The sequence below is a fragment of the Echeneis naucrates genome, chromosome 14, assembly GCF_900963305.1.
Source record: "Echeneis naucrates chromosome 14, fEcheNa1.1, whole genome shotgun sequence".
Classification (NCBI taxonomy): domain Eukaryota; kingdom Metazoa; phylum Chordata; class Actinopteri; order Carangiformes; family Echeneidae; genus Echeneis; species Echeneis naucrates.
This window is the reverse complement of record NC_042524.1, coordinates 21,635,392-21,651,587: the sequence shown is the minus strand read 5'-3', so window position 1 is coordinate 21,651,587 and position 16,196 is coordinate 21,635,392. Positions and strand designations below refer to the sequence as shown.

Sequence of the window (16,196 nt, the reverse complement as noted above, 5' to 3'; positions counted from 1 at the left end):
TTTCGGTTCCAGAGCAGCAGATTTGATTTAGTTTGATTAACTCGGGAGTAGTTTCAGTACTTAGGCGCATGCACCACAACAAAAGACAGCATCTATGGAGCCCCAATTCGATGAGTCACCACGGCAACAGGGAGGAGGAGGGCCGTGTTTTTCAAATCGATAGAATTGAGCATCTGAATGCGCTCATACGGCAAGTTTGAACATGTTTTTAGAAATAAATGCAACATTGCTGCAGCTGCCAAAGAGAGGGAGACGGCGTGGGAGAACATTGCTGCACGATTGATAAATTTAAACGTAGTGCTTTGCACAGTGGTTACAGATCTTGTAACCGTAAGTAGGCAATACTCCAAAGTTTTTGCCAAATGGTAGTTTAAGTATACTGAAACATATCACTCATCTAGGATGAAGAACTTGAAGGAAACTGTGTCTGCTGCCTTTACAGAGGGGTATCCAGAGAAGGCCTAAACTTGATATTTTACTGATAGTTCTCTTCCCATTCACATGTCTTAATATTCTGGTGGAATATAGAGTGACATTTAGCCTACACTGAAGTATTAACACATTCTCATCCTTTTGAACAGGGCATAGCTGGGCAGCAGCAGTAGGATCCCTCAACTTCCACTGCACAGTTTGACACAGTGAGATGGATGTTTAGTAAACACCAGAGGTACAGTACATGCCAAAAGTTTGGACACATCTTCTCATTCAAATGAATAGGAAAGTGTGTCCAAACCTTTGGCCTGATGGTACATTTTCTGGAATTCATGTGCAACTGTATCATTTGATGTCCTCCTTATGTGTTACCAGTAAAAGAGATTTAAAAAAATTCCCCTCCAAAAAACTGACAAAGAAATGCAAAACCACCAGATTAGGAATGGCAGATCTACAAATTGAAATAATGGAGCACAAGTTAGAAGTGGGTGGAGGTCACAGATGAATTGTGTTAAATACTGGAACATTAACTAAACTAGTGCTTGTATTTATAGCAAATAAAGAAGAGCAGATGAAATGTGTATTATGTCTTTATTTGACTGCTGTGGTGGTGGTGATGATGGTGACTTAATCTCTGAAAGTGATTATGGCATATGGTCTCTGACCGCCCTGCATACAGTGCAGTACAGTTCTCGATTGAGGGAACGATCGATGAAATCCAGCGACAGGTAGAAAACCACAGTTCGGAGGATATCAACAACACAGCCACAGGGGTGGAAGAGGAGATTATAAGAAGGGATGCAGCTGACATTGAGGTGAATAGGCCAGTTAGAGAGAGAGATATGGAGCAGAAAGCTAGAGTTAGATGGCCACGGGCAAATAGTAGCAAGGAATGGGAGACAGTCAATAGGGACTTGACAATAATTCTGAGTTGACTAGGAGGAGACGCAAGTGATAGATTAGAAAAAATGGGAGACATAATCTACTCTTACGATGTCGAAAGATTTGGGGTGCAAGATAGAAAGAGGGTTGAAAGAGTACAGGTAGCTAAGTCTAGACGGCAAAGAGAAATTGAGAAATTAGTTAAAGAAAGAAGACAATTAAGAAAGCAGTGGAAAAGAGCTACAGAGGAAGAGAGAGAGGGAATTAATGTGTTGCAAGAGGGATTGAGAAATAGGCTAGCTGTGCTTATAAGGGCTGAAAATCTTAGGAAAAAGAGAAAAAGGAAAGAATATGTAAGAACAGCATTTTACAGGGACCCGTTCAAGTTTGTTAAAGGATTGTTTAGGGAAAGGAGGGCAGCTTAAAGGGACAAAGATAGAAGTAGAAGAGTACCTGAGAAATACATATTCAGATTCAGAGCAGAATAGAGTAGTAGGACTTCCACCTGACATGCCACCATTAGGGGAGATAGATCAAGAAATGGATGTTAGACCACCTAGGTGGAAGGAGGTAGAGGAGGTAGTCAGGCGTGCGAAGGCTTCTTCAGCCCCCAGGCCAAATGGAGTCCCCTACCGGGTCTATAAAAGCGCACCTGATATCCTAAAGTTTTTGTGGAGGCAGTTAAGAATAGTTTGGAAAAAACTGTCTATTCCCAGAGCATGGCGTAGGGCAGGAGGTGTTCTTATTCCCAAGGAGAAGGAGTCCTAAGAGCTGAGTCAGTTCCGTATGATCTCTCTCCTGAATGTAGAGGGGAAGATTTTCTTTAGTGTAGTTGCACGGAGACTAGTTAGTTATTTAGAAAGGAATAGCTTAATAGATACTTCAGCACAGAAGGCAGGAATACCAGGTTTCGCAGGGTGTTTAGAGCACACTAGCATGATTTGGCATCAAATTCAGGCAGCCAAGAGTGAGAAAAGAGATTTGCATGTGATATTCTTGGACTTAGCAAATGCATTTGGGTCAGTGCCACATAGTCTTATTTGGGAGGCGTTTGATTATTTTAGAGTGCCTGGAGTAGTTGTCAATTTAGTAAGAAGCTATTTCCAGGATATCAGGCTATGTTTAAGTACGGCAGGCTTTACAACAGGTTGGCAGAAGTTAGAAATAGGTATGATGGCAGGGTGTACGATTTCTCCATTAGCATTCACAATGGCAATGGAGGTAATTATTAGAGCCTCTAGGTGGGTTGTAGGTGGAGAGAGGCGGCAGGATTACACCAATTAGGGCATATATGGACGACATGACGATGACATGACGTTGATAGCTATGACGGTGCCATGTATGAAAAGAATACTGGAGAGACTTAATAAAAACTTAAAGTGGGCTAGTATGAGAATCAAGCCTAGTAAGTCTAGAAGTATTTCAATAAGTAGAGGAAGATTAAGTGATCAAAAGTTTGTAATAGATGAAGAAGCAATTCCAATAATTAGGGAAAAACCAGTAAAGAGTTTAGGTAGGTGGTACAAGGCAGATTTGAATGACAGAGAACAGGTAGTGCAGTTTAGGAAAGATGTTGCTGAGGGACTGGACAGAATAGATAAATCAGGACTTCCAGGAAAGTTGAAGTTGTGGTGTTTGCAATTTGGATTGTTTCCTAGATTGATGTGGCCACTGTCAGTATATGAGATTCCAATATCTGCTGCAGAGAAAATGGAAAGACTAGTAAGCTTTTACATTAGGAAGTGGCTCGGGGTTCCGAGATGTTTAAGCACTGTGGCACTGTACGGGAAAGGCATACTACAGCTCCCAGTATCTAGTTTAGTGGAGGAGTTTAAATGTACTAAGGTTAGGACAGAGCTCCTGTTATCTGGGAGTAAAGACGTGGTTGTTAGTAAAGTGGTTCCGAACCCAACCAAGGGGAGAAAATGGAATCCGAGAATGGCAGTGCAGGAAGCAGAAGCAGCTCTTAGGCATACCGAGATTGTGGGTAATGTACAGATAGGCCGGGGAGGCTTGGGGCTTGGCTCAGGCAAACCGATGTGGAGTAGAGCAGGTCCCAAAGAGAAGAGGAAGCTGGTTGTAGAGCAGGTGCGTAGACAGGAGGAAATATTAAGGAGTGCGAGGGCAGTGGCTCAGGCTAAGCAGGGACAGTGGTTGAACTGGGAAGGTGTAGAGAAGAAGAAGCTTAGTTGGAAAGAGCTGTGGAGTATGGAGGAAAGTAGGAACATATGATGTCTTGCCAACTCTCCAGAACCTAAAGCTCTGGGTAAATGGAGACCCGTTATGTTCATTGTGTTCAGGTACTGCAACTCTAAAGCACATTTTGTCCAGTTGTAAGGTTAGTCTCTCACAAGGCCGATATACGTGGCGACATAACCAGGTTTTAAAAAGCTTAGCTGCAGGTATTGAAGATATACGGAGGCAGGCAGTTTTACGAGGGTCTAAGACAAAGAGAGTTGCAATACAGTTTGTTCAGGAAGGAGGGAAAGTTAATAGGATAATGAGGAAGCAAGGCAGTTTAGAGGATGCTGGTGACTGGGAGATGCAGGTAGATTTAGGAGGAAAGCTTGTGGTTCCCCAGGAAATAGCCTGCACAAAGCTAAGGCCTGATATAGTTTTGTGGTCTAGGAGGAAAAAGCTCAGGTATGCAGATTTAGGTAAGGATGCTGAGCAGCGAGGATGGAAGGTTAGGATTTGTCCAGTGGAAGTAGGATGTAGAGGGTTTGTAGCAAGATCTGCTGTTGCTTTGTTGAGGGAGTTAGGAGGAAGCGGCCAGAGGGTGAGGAAAATAGTGAAGGAAATGCCAGATGAGGCAGTAAGATCTAGTCAGTGGATTTGGGTTAGAAGAGGTAATAGTAGCTAGGGGCCCAGCAGGGGGAGCTGTTAAGATAGACAGACTCTAGGGAGAAGCAGAGGAAGAAATCCAGGAAGGGGAAGTGTATTTAAGTCAGGGGTGTGGCCTGTTTGAGCCTCTTTGCCACCATGCGGTTAGTCTAGGTGAGTCGGCTTCTGTTGGTGTGTTGATTTTACTTGAATATAGGATTGTGTAGATGAGGTTAGTCGCTGAATCTGCTAGTGTAGCTTGTAGCTTGTACTGCCTCCACCTCCTGCACCCTCTATACTTTCATGCCCCCTACCCGAACCAGGGTCTGTATCCCCACCCCGCTTTCACTGGTGCAATCGGTGAGAGGTTAGAGTAGTTGACAGCGGTGTTGTTTGAAATAGTGCTGTGTGTTGGTGCCTTTCGACACCATGCAGTTAGCCTAGGAGAATTGGCCTGTGTTGGAGTGTTGGCTTTGGCTGTTCAGGTGAGTTTGTTTGCTGAATCTGCCGATGTGCTAGCGTAGCTTGTAGTGCCTCCACTTCCTGCACACTCTATACTCTCATGCCCCCTACCCGAACCAGGGTCTGTATCCCATCCCTACTTTTCTCTCTCTTCTATTTCTCCCCCCTACCCGAACCAGGGTCTGTATCCCCACCCCGCTTTCACTGGTGCAATTGGTGAGAGGTTAGAGTAGTTGACAGTGGTGTTTGAGATTTGTGTTTGTGCCTCTTTGACACCATGCAGTTAGTACAGGTGAGCTGGCCTGTGTTGGAGTGTTGTTTGAGTATAAGACCATTTAGGTGAGTTTAGTTGCTGAATCTATTAATGCAGCTTGTATTGCCTCCACCTCCTGCACCCTCTATACTTTCATGCCCCCTACCCGAACCAGGGTCTGTATCCCATCCCTACTTTTATCTCCACCTCTTCTATTTCTCCCCCCTACCTGAACCAGGGTCTGTATCCCCACCCCGCTTTCACTGGTGCAGTTGGTGAGAGGTCAGAGTAGGTGATGATAGTGCTGTTTGAGATAGTTGTCTTTGTGTGAGGAGTGGTGATGGCTGGCATTTTAGGGGGGTGACGCTGGGACGCCAGTGTTCACGGTCTAGCCTTCTGGAGGTGTTGTGGGCCTAACTAGACGAAACACCGGTGAAAGGAGGTTCCCACCTGATGACCCTGAAGACATGATAGTTATCACCGCTCACTGGCCTAGTTGGATATCATCTGTAGGGAGCATAGAGCAGTGTGAAAATTTGTTGCTAGGAGGGTGTTCACTGAGTCTGGTCCATTTTTTTGTCGCACAAGTTTCTTGTGTTTCTCTAAATTCAAAGAAATGCAGCATAACACACAATTTCTGCTGGGATGTGAGAGCATGTCTACGGTTGGTAATGTTGCAAATGTAACGACAGATTAGGTTGTGTATGTAGATGATGGACTGTGCCGCTCAAAAAGACTGAGTCTGGAAATGTTAGAACATCTATGTGGACAGTCTGATAACCATCTCCCAATTAATATTTAATTGTCTGCGCACTAATGCTGCACATTTATCCACAGGATCATGATCAAAAGGACATGCCATGTAAGTGAAAACCGTCGGATTTCTAATATCGGCCTACCACCCGATTTTTGTTTGTTTTTTGTTTTTTTTTAAATGACAGACGTCCAAACTATGCTATGTCAAAATTCACCTGCTGACTGAGTGAATGAGGAAATCGTTGCTTAGGGGTACACATGTTCTCCCATCAAGTCTGTTCGCATTTGTGTGGAAAGTTTTGTGCGTACACCACGTTTATAAATGAGGCCCCTGGCCTGTTAGAAGTGGGGAACAGGTGGTACTTTACTACAGCCCTGGTTCTTCCCCTTTCTTCTTGTCATTCACAGAAGGTTTCTTGAAAAGTTGACACATATTTATGTAGCTCTTTTGCAACTTTACAATATTCATTGTGTAGATGTGTAGATATTCCACAGACAGACCCTGACCAGCAGATGTTTTTGTGAGGTTTTTGGTTTACTGGTCTTCCTTGCATCTGTCTCCTTTGACTCAGTGACCACAATCAATGCCAGACAATGTTTACAAAGAACAAAGCTGTAGTTGTGGCAGCCATATGGACAGTGACTGAACAAGGCACCTACCAAAGGCACGTGTGAAACCTAATACTAATAGGAGTGGGTAGAAGAGGGAAGGAGTAGGAGGTTAAAAGGAAGGGAGCCCTGAGGGTTGAGAAGATGGTGTGATGACCACAGACAATGATAATTTATACTGCTCAGCAACAGACACCAATGTCAGTCTAAAATAAACTTGAGGGGGCTGGAGGAAAGAGATCACAATTAATCTGAGTCTCTTCAGTGAACATAGCCGCTGCTTTTGCTAAAAGGACTGAACCAGGACTTTAAAACAAGGTTATATGCTGTTCAAAATCCAACATGTTACTATATGTGACACCTTTGACATGGCAAAGTAAGTGTATTCATCAATATAAATGTGTTTATTAACACAGCTTTGGGTTAATCAGTTTTATTCCCAGATGAAAGCCATCTAATAACACCAAGAATCAGAAAGTGACCAAGCTGTTTCTGAAGAGATGACTGGATCATTCGGCAGACTGCTACCTTTTTACTTCAAGAACTAGTTAATACTTAAGAATGCTTGATACAATTTCTTGTAAGATATACAAACAATACATACCATGCAACACACATGAAAAAAGGAGTCTGCGAAAACAAGAGACAGAAAACCCTATGTGAATCATTCTCTGCTTTGCTGTAGGTGAAAACTAATGACTAGAACAAGGAAACACTGCCATGTGTTCCAAATCTCTGCAAAAACCACAAATGGTCAATAAGGAATACAAGCACTGAGGGTGTATATCTGTTCCACTCCTGCTGACTAATACAGAGACTCAAAGGAATCAGGGAACCACCACTGAGCCAGTGACCTAAACAGGCCCACTGTCACAAGGAGGGAGGTTTCCCTTTGTCTGACTATTGCACTAATGTGGGGGTAAATAGTTTATCACTTAAATTGGTTAAATCTATATACTTTCTCTCGCATATATGTATGTATTAACAGAGAAACATAATTTATGTACATACACATTGACATGGTTTACGTTACTGAAACAGTGACTGAACTTGTGGGGGAGGTGTGGTTACATGAAGCTGTCATAACAGGAAGTATGACCGACCAACGCTGTAACTGTGGCTGCTGATCCTGCTGTTTACAGAGTGCAGGACTGAGCTCTGGAAACATTGTGCTCAAAACTATAGTTTTGTTTAAAAGAATAAAGCCAAAGCTAACACTCTCAAGCCTTTTAGCAACAAAACTGGGCCACTTGAGGATTGCAGAGCAATCCAAACAGTTGAGTGATCTGCTTCAGCAAGGTCTACAATTTAAAGTTCATGAAGAACTTAATACACTCTGTGCAGCCCCTGTAGGAATTAATTTCTTCTGTGTTGTGTTGAGCAGTGATAATTGTTATCCCAACATTTGGATTTGGTTTTCCATGTATTTTTCAAGCTCAGCAAAGAATAGCATGGGTGATAATTTAGTGTTAGTGGAGAACTTAGTGCTCAACACATCTGTGTTATCTACATTCTCACTGTAGGATCATCACTGTGGTAAGCAATACATTTACAGAAATGAATGACTCAAGCTAAAAGCCCATGATAAATGGAAACTATCACTTTCACATTCACTGAGAAGTTTTCTCAGATTCATGTATGCCACTTGCATTTTACAGTCCTCTGAATCATTTCCAAATCCTCCCTCACAAAAAACTCCACTGCCAAATATGTAGTAGCTGTTTGAAAATTACTTGTACACAAAATATAATGAATGCAAAAAACTCAAAAACATCACTTTGTAGAAAGTTAAAATATTCCATACATGTACAGCAGCTGCAATAGGATTCAACATATTGTCAAATTTCTGTCTTCAAGTATTCAAGGTCCAGCACCTTTCTGAGTGTTAGAATAAATGTCCTTTCTTGTCATCTCAAAGTAACTGAGATGGAAATTTGTTTTTGCCAGACAAGGTTAGGGACTTATGTCTAGGGCTGCAGAGTTAATCTTCAAGTGCCCACATCAATGACAGAAGAATCAAAAATCAATAACATCAGGGTCACAGCAGATATTGGACATGAGCGCCAACTCTGTGACTGCAGGACAGATATCACAGGAGAGAAAGAAGAGGGGGGTCTCTGTATTCAGTGCTAATGACTCATTGAGGTCTGCAAACATGTTTGTGCCAAAGCAGCACAGGAAACACTTTTATATGCCAAAAATATCAGTTTGCTGTTCTGTTTGAGACAAATAAGATGATGATGTACAGATTTTGTTCAGTAATCCACAAATTCCCATGAGTACATAACATGACAACAGCAATCATCTCAATTCTGTAAGAAATCTAATCTGAATTGATCTTATGCAGTATGTTTCATTACCTGCCAGGCTGTAAGACAGGAAGTACACATCAGGTGACCACAAGGTTCGATCTTAACGTCTTTGTCGTTCTCAGCACAGATCTTACAAAGCTGGAAGGTGGATCCCATTTCACAGTACAGCTCATACTGCTCCTGTTAAATCAGGATAGACTCCTGTTAGTTATCTGGGGATCAAATTATACAAACTAAAATACACAGATACCATAGAAAAAACAAACTCACAGCTGTTCCATGACCTTGAGTTATAGTTTATGTTTGTTAGCTTTCATTCATTCTCATTCATTCATTCATTCATTCATTTTCAACCGTTTATCCTTGAGGGCCATGGAGTGTTGGACCAACACCACCAAACTTTCTGAGCAGCATCACTTGGTACGCTTGTCGATTGGACAAAGTAGGAGGGAAAATCCCTCCCTCCTTTCCGAACTGGATATTTATTTGAGGGAATGCTGCAACGTTACCTCACTACATACTAATGAATCTAACGTGACGACATATTGGTTCAGACTTTAAGGACTGCGACTTTTGGTAGTTGTGATTGCTTTTGTTTAAATATGCCAAATTGTGAAATTATGGGTTAGTGTTGTTCAGAAGATTGCGCTAAGATAGCTAAAAACTGCTAACGTTAGCGGTCACTTGTTGCCATAGCAGCAGTAAACATTCACGTAAGGACGAATGAGCTACGTACATTTGGTCCTGTGTTTGGTCCAGTGAGCATTCACACTGCATATGAACTGCACCAGCGGTTACTTGCAAGCAAACCGAGACCCACATTTTCAAGCGGACCAGAGTTCGCATGACCTTTCACACCTGCACAAACGAAGCGGACCAAACAGCTCTCTGGTGAAAGCGACCTTAGGGTCACCAATGAACCTAGACATGCATGTCTTTAGACTGTGGAGGAAGCCAGGGCACTCGGAAAAATCTTACATTCTCAATTCAGATAAAAACACAATACATATTAGAAATAGAAAAAATATGCGTCTGAATGCCGCTGTTCTGCCTAATTCACTGACTGCCCCGGTTCAGGGGCACAGCCACATACTTTTTCGTCAGGCCAGATCAAGAGAGGAATTGTCACCGATCAACCATCTGAGACATGGATATTCTGTACATTAACAAACTGGTCATAAACACAATTCCCAGTTTTAGCCACAACAGCTACAACTGGTAATATGTGGTGGTATGGAGTTTCAGAATCTGAAGTTGAACAATTCTGCTTAATTTAAAACACATTTTTTGAAAACTTGTGAGTCATCTCATTTTAAATAGACTCCCACACATATTATGTCATTTGAATGGTCTGGCACATGTTTGATCCAATTTAGTCAGTCCAACGTCAACAGTTTCCACACTTAAATGTCAGGAGGAAGATGCAGCTGAGACTAACAAATTCCATTATCAAATTCAGATACACTCAAACCCACTTGTGTCACTTTGATGTGATCATGAGGCGTCGGTTCGCATAAACCAGTGAGATCAGGATTGTAGCTGCGACCATCAGGGAACAAGTAGCTGCAAATGAGAATGAGGTTTTAACTGTTAAAAACAGAGTAAGGTATCTGTTTCAATATTTCCATCAAAGTCAGAGTGTTTGTCGCATCTCTTAATATGCAATCCAGTATTTTAGCCTACATGTGTGAACTGAAAGTTACAGCAAAATTAATAAGCTGTTGTCAGCTGTTAAAAATTAGCAAATATGAACATCAGCCTTTTTTTCCAGGAACTAAGGAAAAATGCATGGTTGATGAAAATTGATAACCTAAATTTTTAAGCAGCCTGTCTCAGTTAGCCAGGCGGCGGGCTGCAGGGAGAGAGATGCAATACACTAAAAAGAAAGCATGTTTGATTTATCTGCGGGTCTGTTAAGAGTCCCAAGTCCCAAGAAATTGCCTTCCTGAGGAGTTACATCCTCAAGAGGCACAGTGCTCTGATCTGGTCAGAAACATCTGAAAACATACAGTTGATCATTCCACATTTGTATTACAGTGTAGTGTTCAGCACAACCTATGAATACATAGAGCATGAGCTATGATGAGACAGGCCGTGTTTGAGCGTGAGACAAGTTACGTACAAGCCCTCTCTGTAGCCATCAATGAGGGCCTGGAAAAGTGGTTTATTGTTGGGGATAGTCTGCAGTATGTTGCCATCATTGGTCACATAACCAATGGCCCACTGACCCAGTCGTGTGCAGCTCAGTCTGAAGATGTAACTGTCAGAGGGAGAAAGAACTTCACATATAAGCTACAGAACAAGCAATACAACTGTTATTAAATGAAATTTTTATTTACTTTTAATCATAGCCATACAAGTCATTATCACAAAGTCATAAAATCTATAAAGATAAAAAATCTATAATAAATGTCATTTAAAGTAAAAAAACAAAAACAAAAAAAATACATAACATTGCTCTGAGGTATTAGGGTCTAGATACTAAAAATATCTGATCGCTCATTATATTGGCATATGTAGATATGGAGTGTTTGCAACAGTGATCAATAATGTAAATATGCATGAGCATACACGCAAGATCACTGTCCATAAAAAAATTGTATCCTAAAATACCTTGTTTATTTTCAGACTGGCTCATAAATAACAAGCAGCAAGTGACAGTTAGATTTGAGGAGCTTAAAAGGTTTGGATAACTAGAGTCAAACCCTGGCTTCTTGGCTTGTCACAGAAGAAGTAGGATAATTTTTTTGCAAAACAATTCTTACAGCCCTACCTTTACACTAACTTAAAGGATCTCCCCCGTTAGCTTCTTATTATAAGCAAAAAGTCCAACATGAATTGATTATTTACTAAATTAGAGCAGTTTTTTGTCATTCCAATATCTATATCAAAGTACAGCACAATCAGAATTTAGAATTCATAATCAGAGAACGGATGAAGGTGGATTGCATATGATGCTAATAAGACAACACCAAGGCTCAAGCTCTGAGGCTTAAAAAGTAATACTTACTCTGCCTCTAATAACCACAGGAGTAAAAAAAATTGAGTAAGTCTCTATAGACTCCCATGTTGAAATGACCAATTCCATAGCAGAAAAAAAGATGTTTACAGCATGGTACTAAAACACTTCTAGTCTCTATGCCAACTTTTGGTAGAACTTTTATACAACGCACCTGGTCATATTTTACTAACGCTTGAAGTCATGTATAATTGAGAGCAAAGCCTCTTTGAGTGACAAGGGGTTGAGTGTATACCTTGGAAGTAGGAGTAGAGTCAGGCACTGCCAAAATGGGTATTGTATAACAGCTTAGTTTGCTTTACTAAGTTCTTGTATACTTTAAAACACACATTTACTTTACCTGCCAGGCTTGTTGATGTACTTGTGCAGTCGGGCCTTTACTTCATCATAGGTAAGGAAGGCCATGTAGCCAGGATGAGTCACTGCCAGGAAATTCCAGTTCCTCAGAATTGATACCCATGGCTGAAAAAGACCACCCAGTGTTGATTTAAATGCACGTGTTTTGCATGCATTTCCATATTGTTGGCATTAAATCATCCTAACAGTCAGAAGTTGTTACACTAGAGAGCATTAAATTAAACGATGACTTGGTTGAATCAGAATTCCCTTGTGCCATCATATTAGAAAACATACTGGTGAATGATAGGAGGTAGAGAGAGGCCTGATGCGTAGCCAGCCTTAGAACAAAGAGTTTGGGAAGCAGATTGTGGTTTCCAACCAGTTTGGCTTTATTTACAGCTGGTTTCACGTTCTTTATTTAAGATCTGCATCTCAGATAAAATGAGTGGTTCTATCTACCTTTTGCTAGCAACACAGATATTCCGAAACAAGAAAATGAGTGTTGATACAAGCAACATTAGAGCCCCATGGTGCCAAGTAGCATAGTATACACCTCCATATAGCCTGTTAGCTGGAGCTCACTGGGACAATGATCTGCTGACCTAACTGACTAAATAAAAAAGTCATTGTGGCCTTTGGGTTGAGAGGGCAGAAAAAGCAAACCTTCATTACCTTGAGTTGGTGGATTTTAGCAGTAACCTGCAAGCCCAATCCAAAGAGGCAGGAGGCAGCCAAATTGAATAAAACAATGGGTCTGGAAAGCTGGTAAAGCATCATTCTCACATATAATTTTTTATAGTCAGAACACACATTTTATCGACATGGTTTAATTATTTGGTTTAATTTCCATGAAAGCAGCCCAATATTTCTACAGTCAACTAAAGCTTCAGTTTTGAGGTAAGACCCATATCATACCATTGCCATGGTTTGTCACATTTTCTTTCCATGCTCACACAGTCATTCTTACCTTCATGTGGGCCCTTTTATCTGTCTCCTACCGCCTACCAGAATTCCGAATCAGTGAATCAACATGCAAGAGCCATGATGTTGACCACAGGAGACTGACTTTGACTGACGTACAAATTACATTAGCCTGGGGCTTCTCAGGAAGCAGCTAGTCACCAGTAACTCCTACCCATAACTATACTCTCTAAAATAGACTGTCTACTATTGAAGTCCATGAGCTTATAAAAAAAGGCAGAGGTTTACAAAAACATTTACCTCTTGAGAAAAGCAACAGGTTTTGTCCCAATGATAGTGAAAAAATAATTCTTCACATATCATGGGCTCATTTTTCATGTTCAGAGTGATCATACAAAGCTTTTGACAAAGTACAACATTGCTTGAGACCTCACCACCCACAGACAATGTTGAAGCCACATGGTCTGATAATCAGTCAACAAGAGCTGATGCCACATACAAAACTCCAAGATAGGGCTATTGTTAGGGGTTAGGGTTAGAAACAGACCAAAAAATTCTCAATCTCTCTGTAAACCTTCAAGCTACATTCAAAGATGGCTTCTGCTGTTAAAATAAATAATGTTTTTGGCTGGAGTTGTTCCACAGAGTTATTTCTTTATTACTTATCAAAATACAAATAGTTTATACTTGAGTTTCAGTAATGCTTGCAGTTAAAATTTGTTAAAAAGAAGTTCCCTCGAGGCTCTACTGAGATACTTAATTCACAAAACTATGGTGACTTTTTTAGATTACTATGACCTTGAACTTTCCCTGCCAACATCTTAAATAAGTTCTCTGAAGGTGTTATTGAGATACAGTATAATGTGCACAAGCATGTGGTTGAGTATTTTATATATACTGTATATATATATCAGACATTAATCGAAAATGTCTGCCATTATGAAGATATGATACACATGAAGAAAGAGATAAGACTTCTCCAATAAGAAGGTAGATATATTATATTATACATATTATACAATATAAGGTTTCAATGGATTTTCTGTTACTGTTGTTGTCACATTGTAATAAGACTTAAAGTATGTCTTTCTCCTACACTTTTCCTGTGAATCAGCTGATCTGTTCATAGCCACATACTCGTGGTCTAGAGAATTTGAAACCATTTCAATGTGGTTTTAAATCTCCCCTCTCAGGCTCAGTCTCACCATAGGTCAGTGATCTAATCAGAAGTACATACTTAAAACCAACCTGGAAGAGGCGCGTGAAGATGTCAAACTCAAACACAGAGATGTAGTCGTTGCATGTGAGGTCAATGGTTGACTTCAAGGCCATGGCCTCAAGGCCTGAGCTGATGGGATGCAGTTCATGAAGGCACTGTCGGAAGACTTTCCATGGTACAATTGTCCTGGAAGAGAGTCAGTTAGATCATAAAAGAACTGGAAAACTTCAACTAAATTGCTGGAGCTAATGCCCACTATCAACAGGTGAGATGCAAGGTACACCCTGGACAGTCGATCACAGTGCTTTTTTTATTTTAGAAATGCACATGAAACACTCATAATTCACACCTCATTGACAGGTCTCAACCTTTGTTTTGCAAAGCAAAATTTTATAATTGTAACAATTTTATACTTACATGTTTGCATTGTAATTTTTGTAACTTCCAAGGTAAAAAAACAAAACAAAACAAAAACAGAAAAACTCTCCAGTGAATCATTTAATTTTCTCAATGTTTTTGTGTGACATTTTGCATTGAGACAACACAAGTTCATTTGATTTGTTGTTGAAAAGCATTGATGACTACTCTGGAAATAAGTAAAAAATGTTTTGTCCACTGCACAGCAAATCAGATGTTAACTTCATTTCAAAGTGTTCTTGAATTAGCAAATCTACACAAAGATGATATCTTAAAATTAAAGCTTCTTGCTCAGTTTAATTTTTTGTTTGCCTGTATACACTGGCCTAACATACCCACTGGGGTGTCTCACATCATCCGACTGTGTCCACTATTGTTATTGGTCGTATTTCTTATTCTTATTATTAGTGCCTTGGAGCCCTGCAGTCAGTGAACCTCTATAGCAGTAGCTATACCATTGACTCTGTGCAGAGCCAAGAGTCACTATTGCTATCCCGTGTGTTTCTTTTTCTTATTTTTCCTCTTCCGTCAAAATTTTGATTCACTACTTGTCCTAGGGTTTTGCGAAAACCCCACTGAATTATATATCAAAAGCTGCAGTTGGGTCTCAGTGTGCTAAGTATTTTTCTCTACCAGATACCTATTTTTCGCAACATTAACAGTGAAAAAGTGGCCCAAAAAATGTATGTGTCTATTACGTTATGTTTTTGTGTGTACTTCAACTCTCAAATTTTCTGCCTTTTTCAAACTTCTACTTCTACTTCTTCCCATTACTTTATAGCAAAAAACAGCATTCAAATTTTAAAACATCAAAACATATTTCATATCTTTTACATGTTTTGAGCAAAAACTGTATCATGCTCAATTTTGACAATTTTTGCATTTATAATGAGTGTGAATTGCACAGAATGTTCAGAGTTAATGGTGTGTAGTGTCACTAGAGTAGAGAGCTGAAGTGAAAATTATTGGGGGTAGAAAAAAAAAAAAAAATATATATATATATCGTCTAAATTCACCATTTTTTGCTAAGTGGTAGAGATTATTTTCCTGTTTCAGATAATGTGTCTACTTTAACAGTAAAGTAAGCCTCTGAAGGACATGTCCACCTTTAATTTCTCAGGAGAACAACAGTAATGTCTGTTTTTACAGCACTGCCTTGTCCATATTTTAGGCTTTAGGGACACCAACACCAATCATTATATATATATATATATATATATATAATGCAAAGTCCATGTTTTCTTCACTTTGTTCATAAATTGCTGTGAGACAGGGACACACAGACACATACTTAGACATAGACATACAATACAAGCAAGATACATACACACACATAGATCTTAGATCTTAGTGCTGCATTCGACACCATAGATCATAAAATTTTTCTACAGAGACTGGAACATAAAATTGGGATTAAAGGAACTGCACTAAGGTGGTTCAAAACCTATTTGTAAGATAGACATCAGTTTGTTCATGTTAACAACAGCTACTCCTCATGCACTGTAGTCAGTTATGGAGTCCCACAGGGTTCAGTACTTGGACCAATCCTCTTTACACGTTATCTGCTTCCTCTAGGCAACATTATCAGGAAACACAGCATCAACTTCCACTGCTACGCAGACGATACTCAGCTGTACCTATCAATGAAGCCAAATGAAGTCACTCAGATAGTCAAACTGCAGACATGTCTTGGAGACATAAAGGTCTGGATGACTCAAATTCTTTTGCTCCTTAACTGTGACAAAACTGAAG

The 16,196-nt window shown here is 40.3% G+C and overlaps 1 protein-coding gene across 4 annotated transcripts in view; it reads right to left on the bottom strand.

The window, feature by feature from the left end:
* Positions 1-16,196, bottom strand: part of cblb (Cbl proto-oncogene B, E3 ubiquitin protein ligase) — a 50,812-nt gene that overhangs the window by 17,584 nt on the left and 17,032 nt on the right. For all 4 annotated transcript variants that reach the window (XM_029519910.1, XM_029519908.1, XM_029519907.1 and 1 more), the window contains exons 5-9: positions 14,057-14,213; positions 11,889-12,010; positions 10,652-10,789; positions 10,005-10,092; positions 8,578-8,709 (exon numbers count right to left, since the gene is read on the bottom strand). In XM_029519910.1, coding sequence (XP_029375770.1) covers positions 8,578-8,709; positions 10,005-10,092; positions 10,652-10,789; positions 11,889-12,010; positions 14,057-14,213 — 637 coding nt within the window. The remainder of the gene's footprint in view (positions 1-8,577; positions 8,710-10,004; positions 10,093-10,651; positions 10,790-11,888; positions 12,011-14,056; positions 14,214-16,196) is intronic.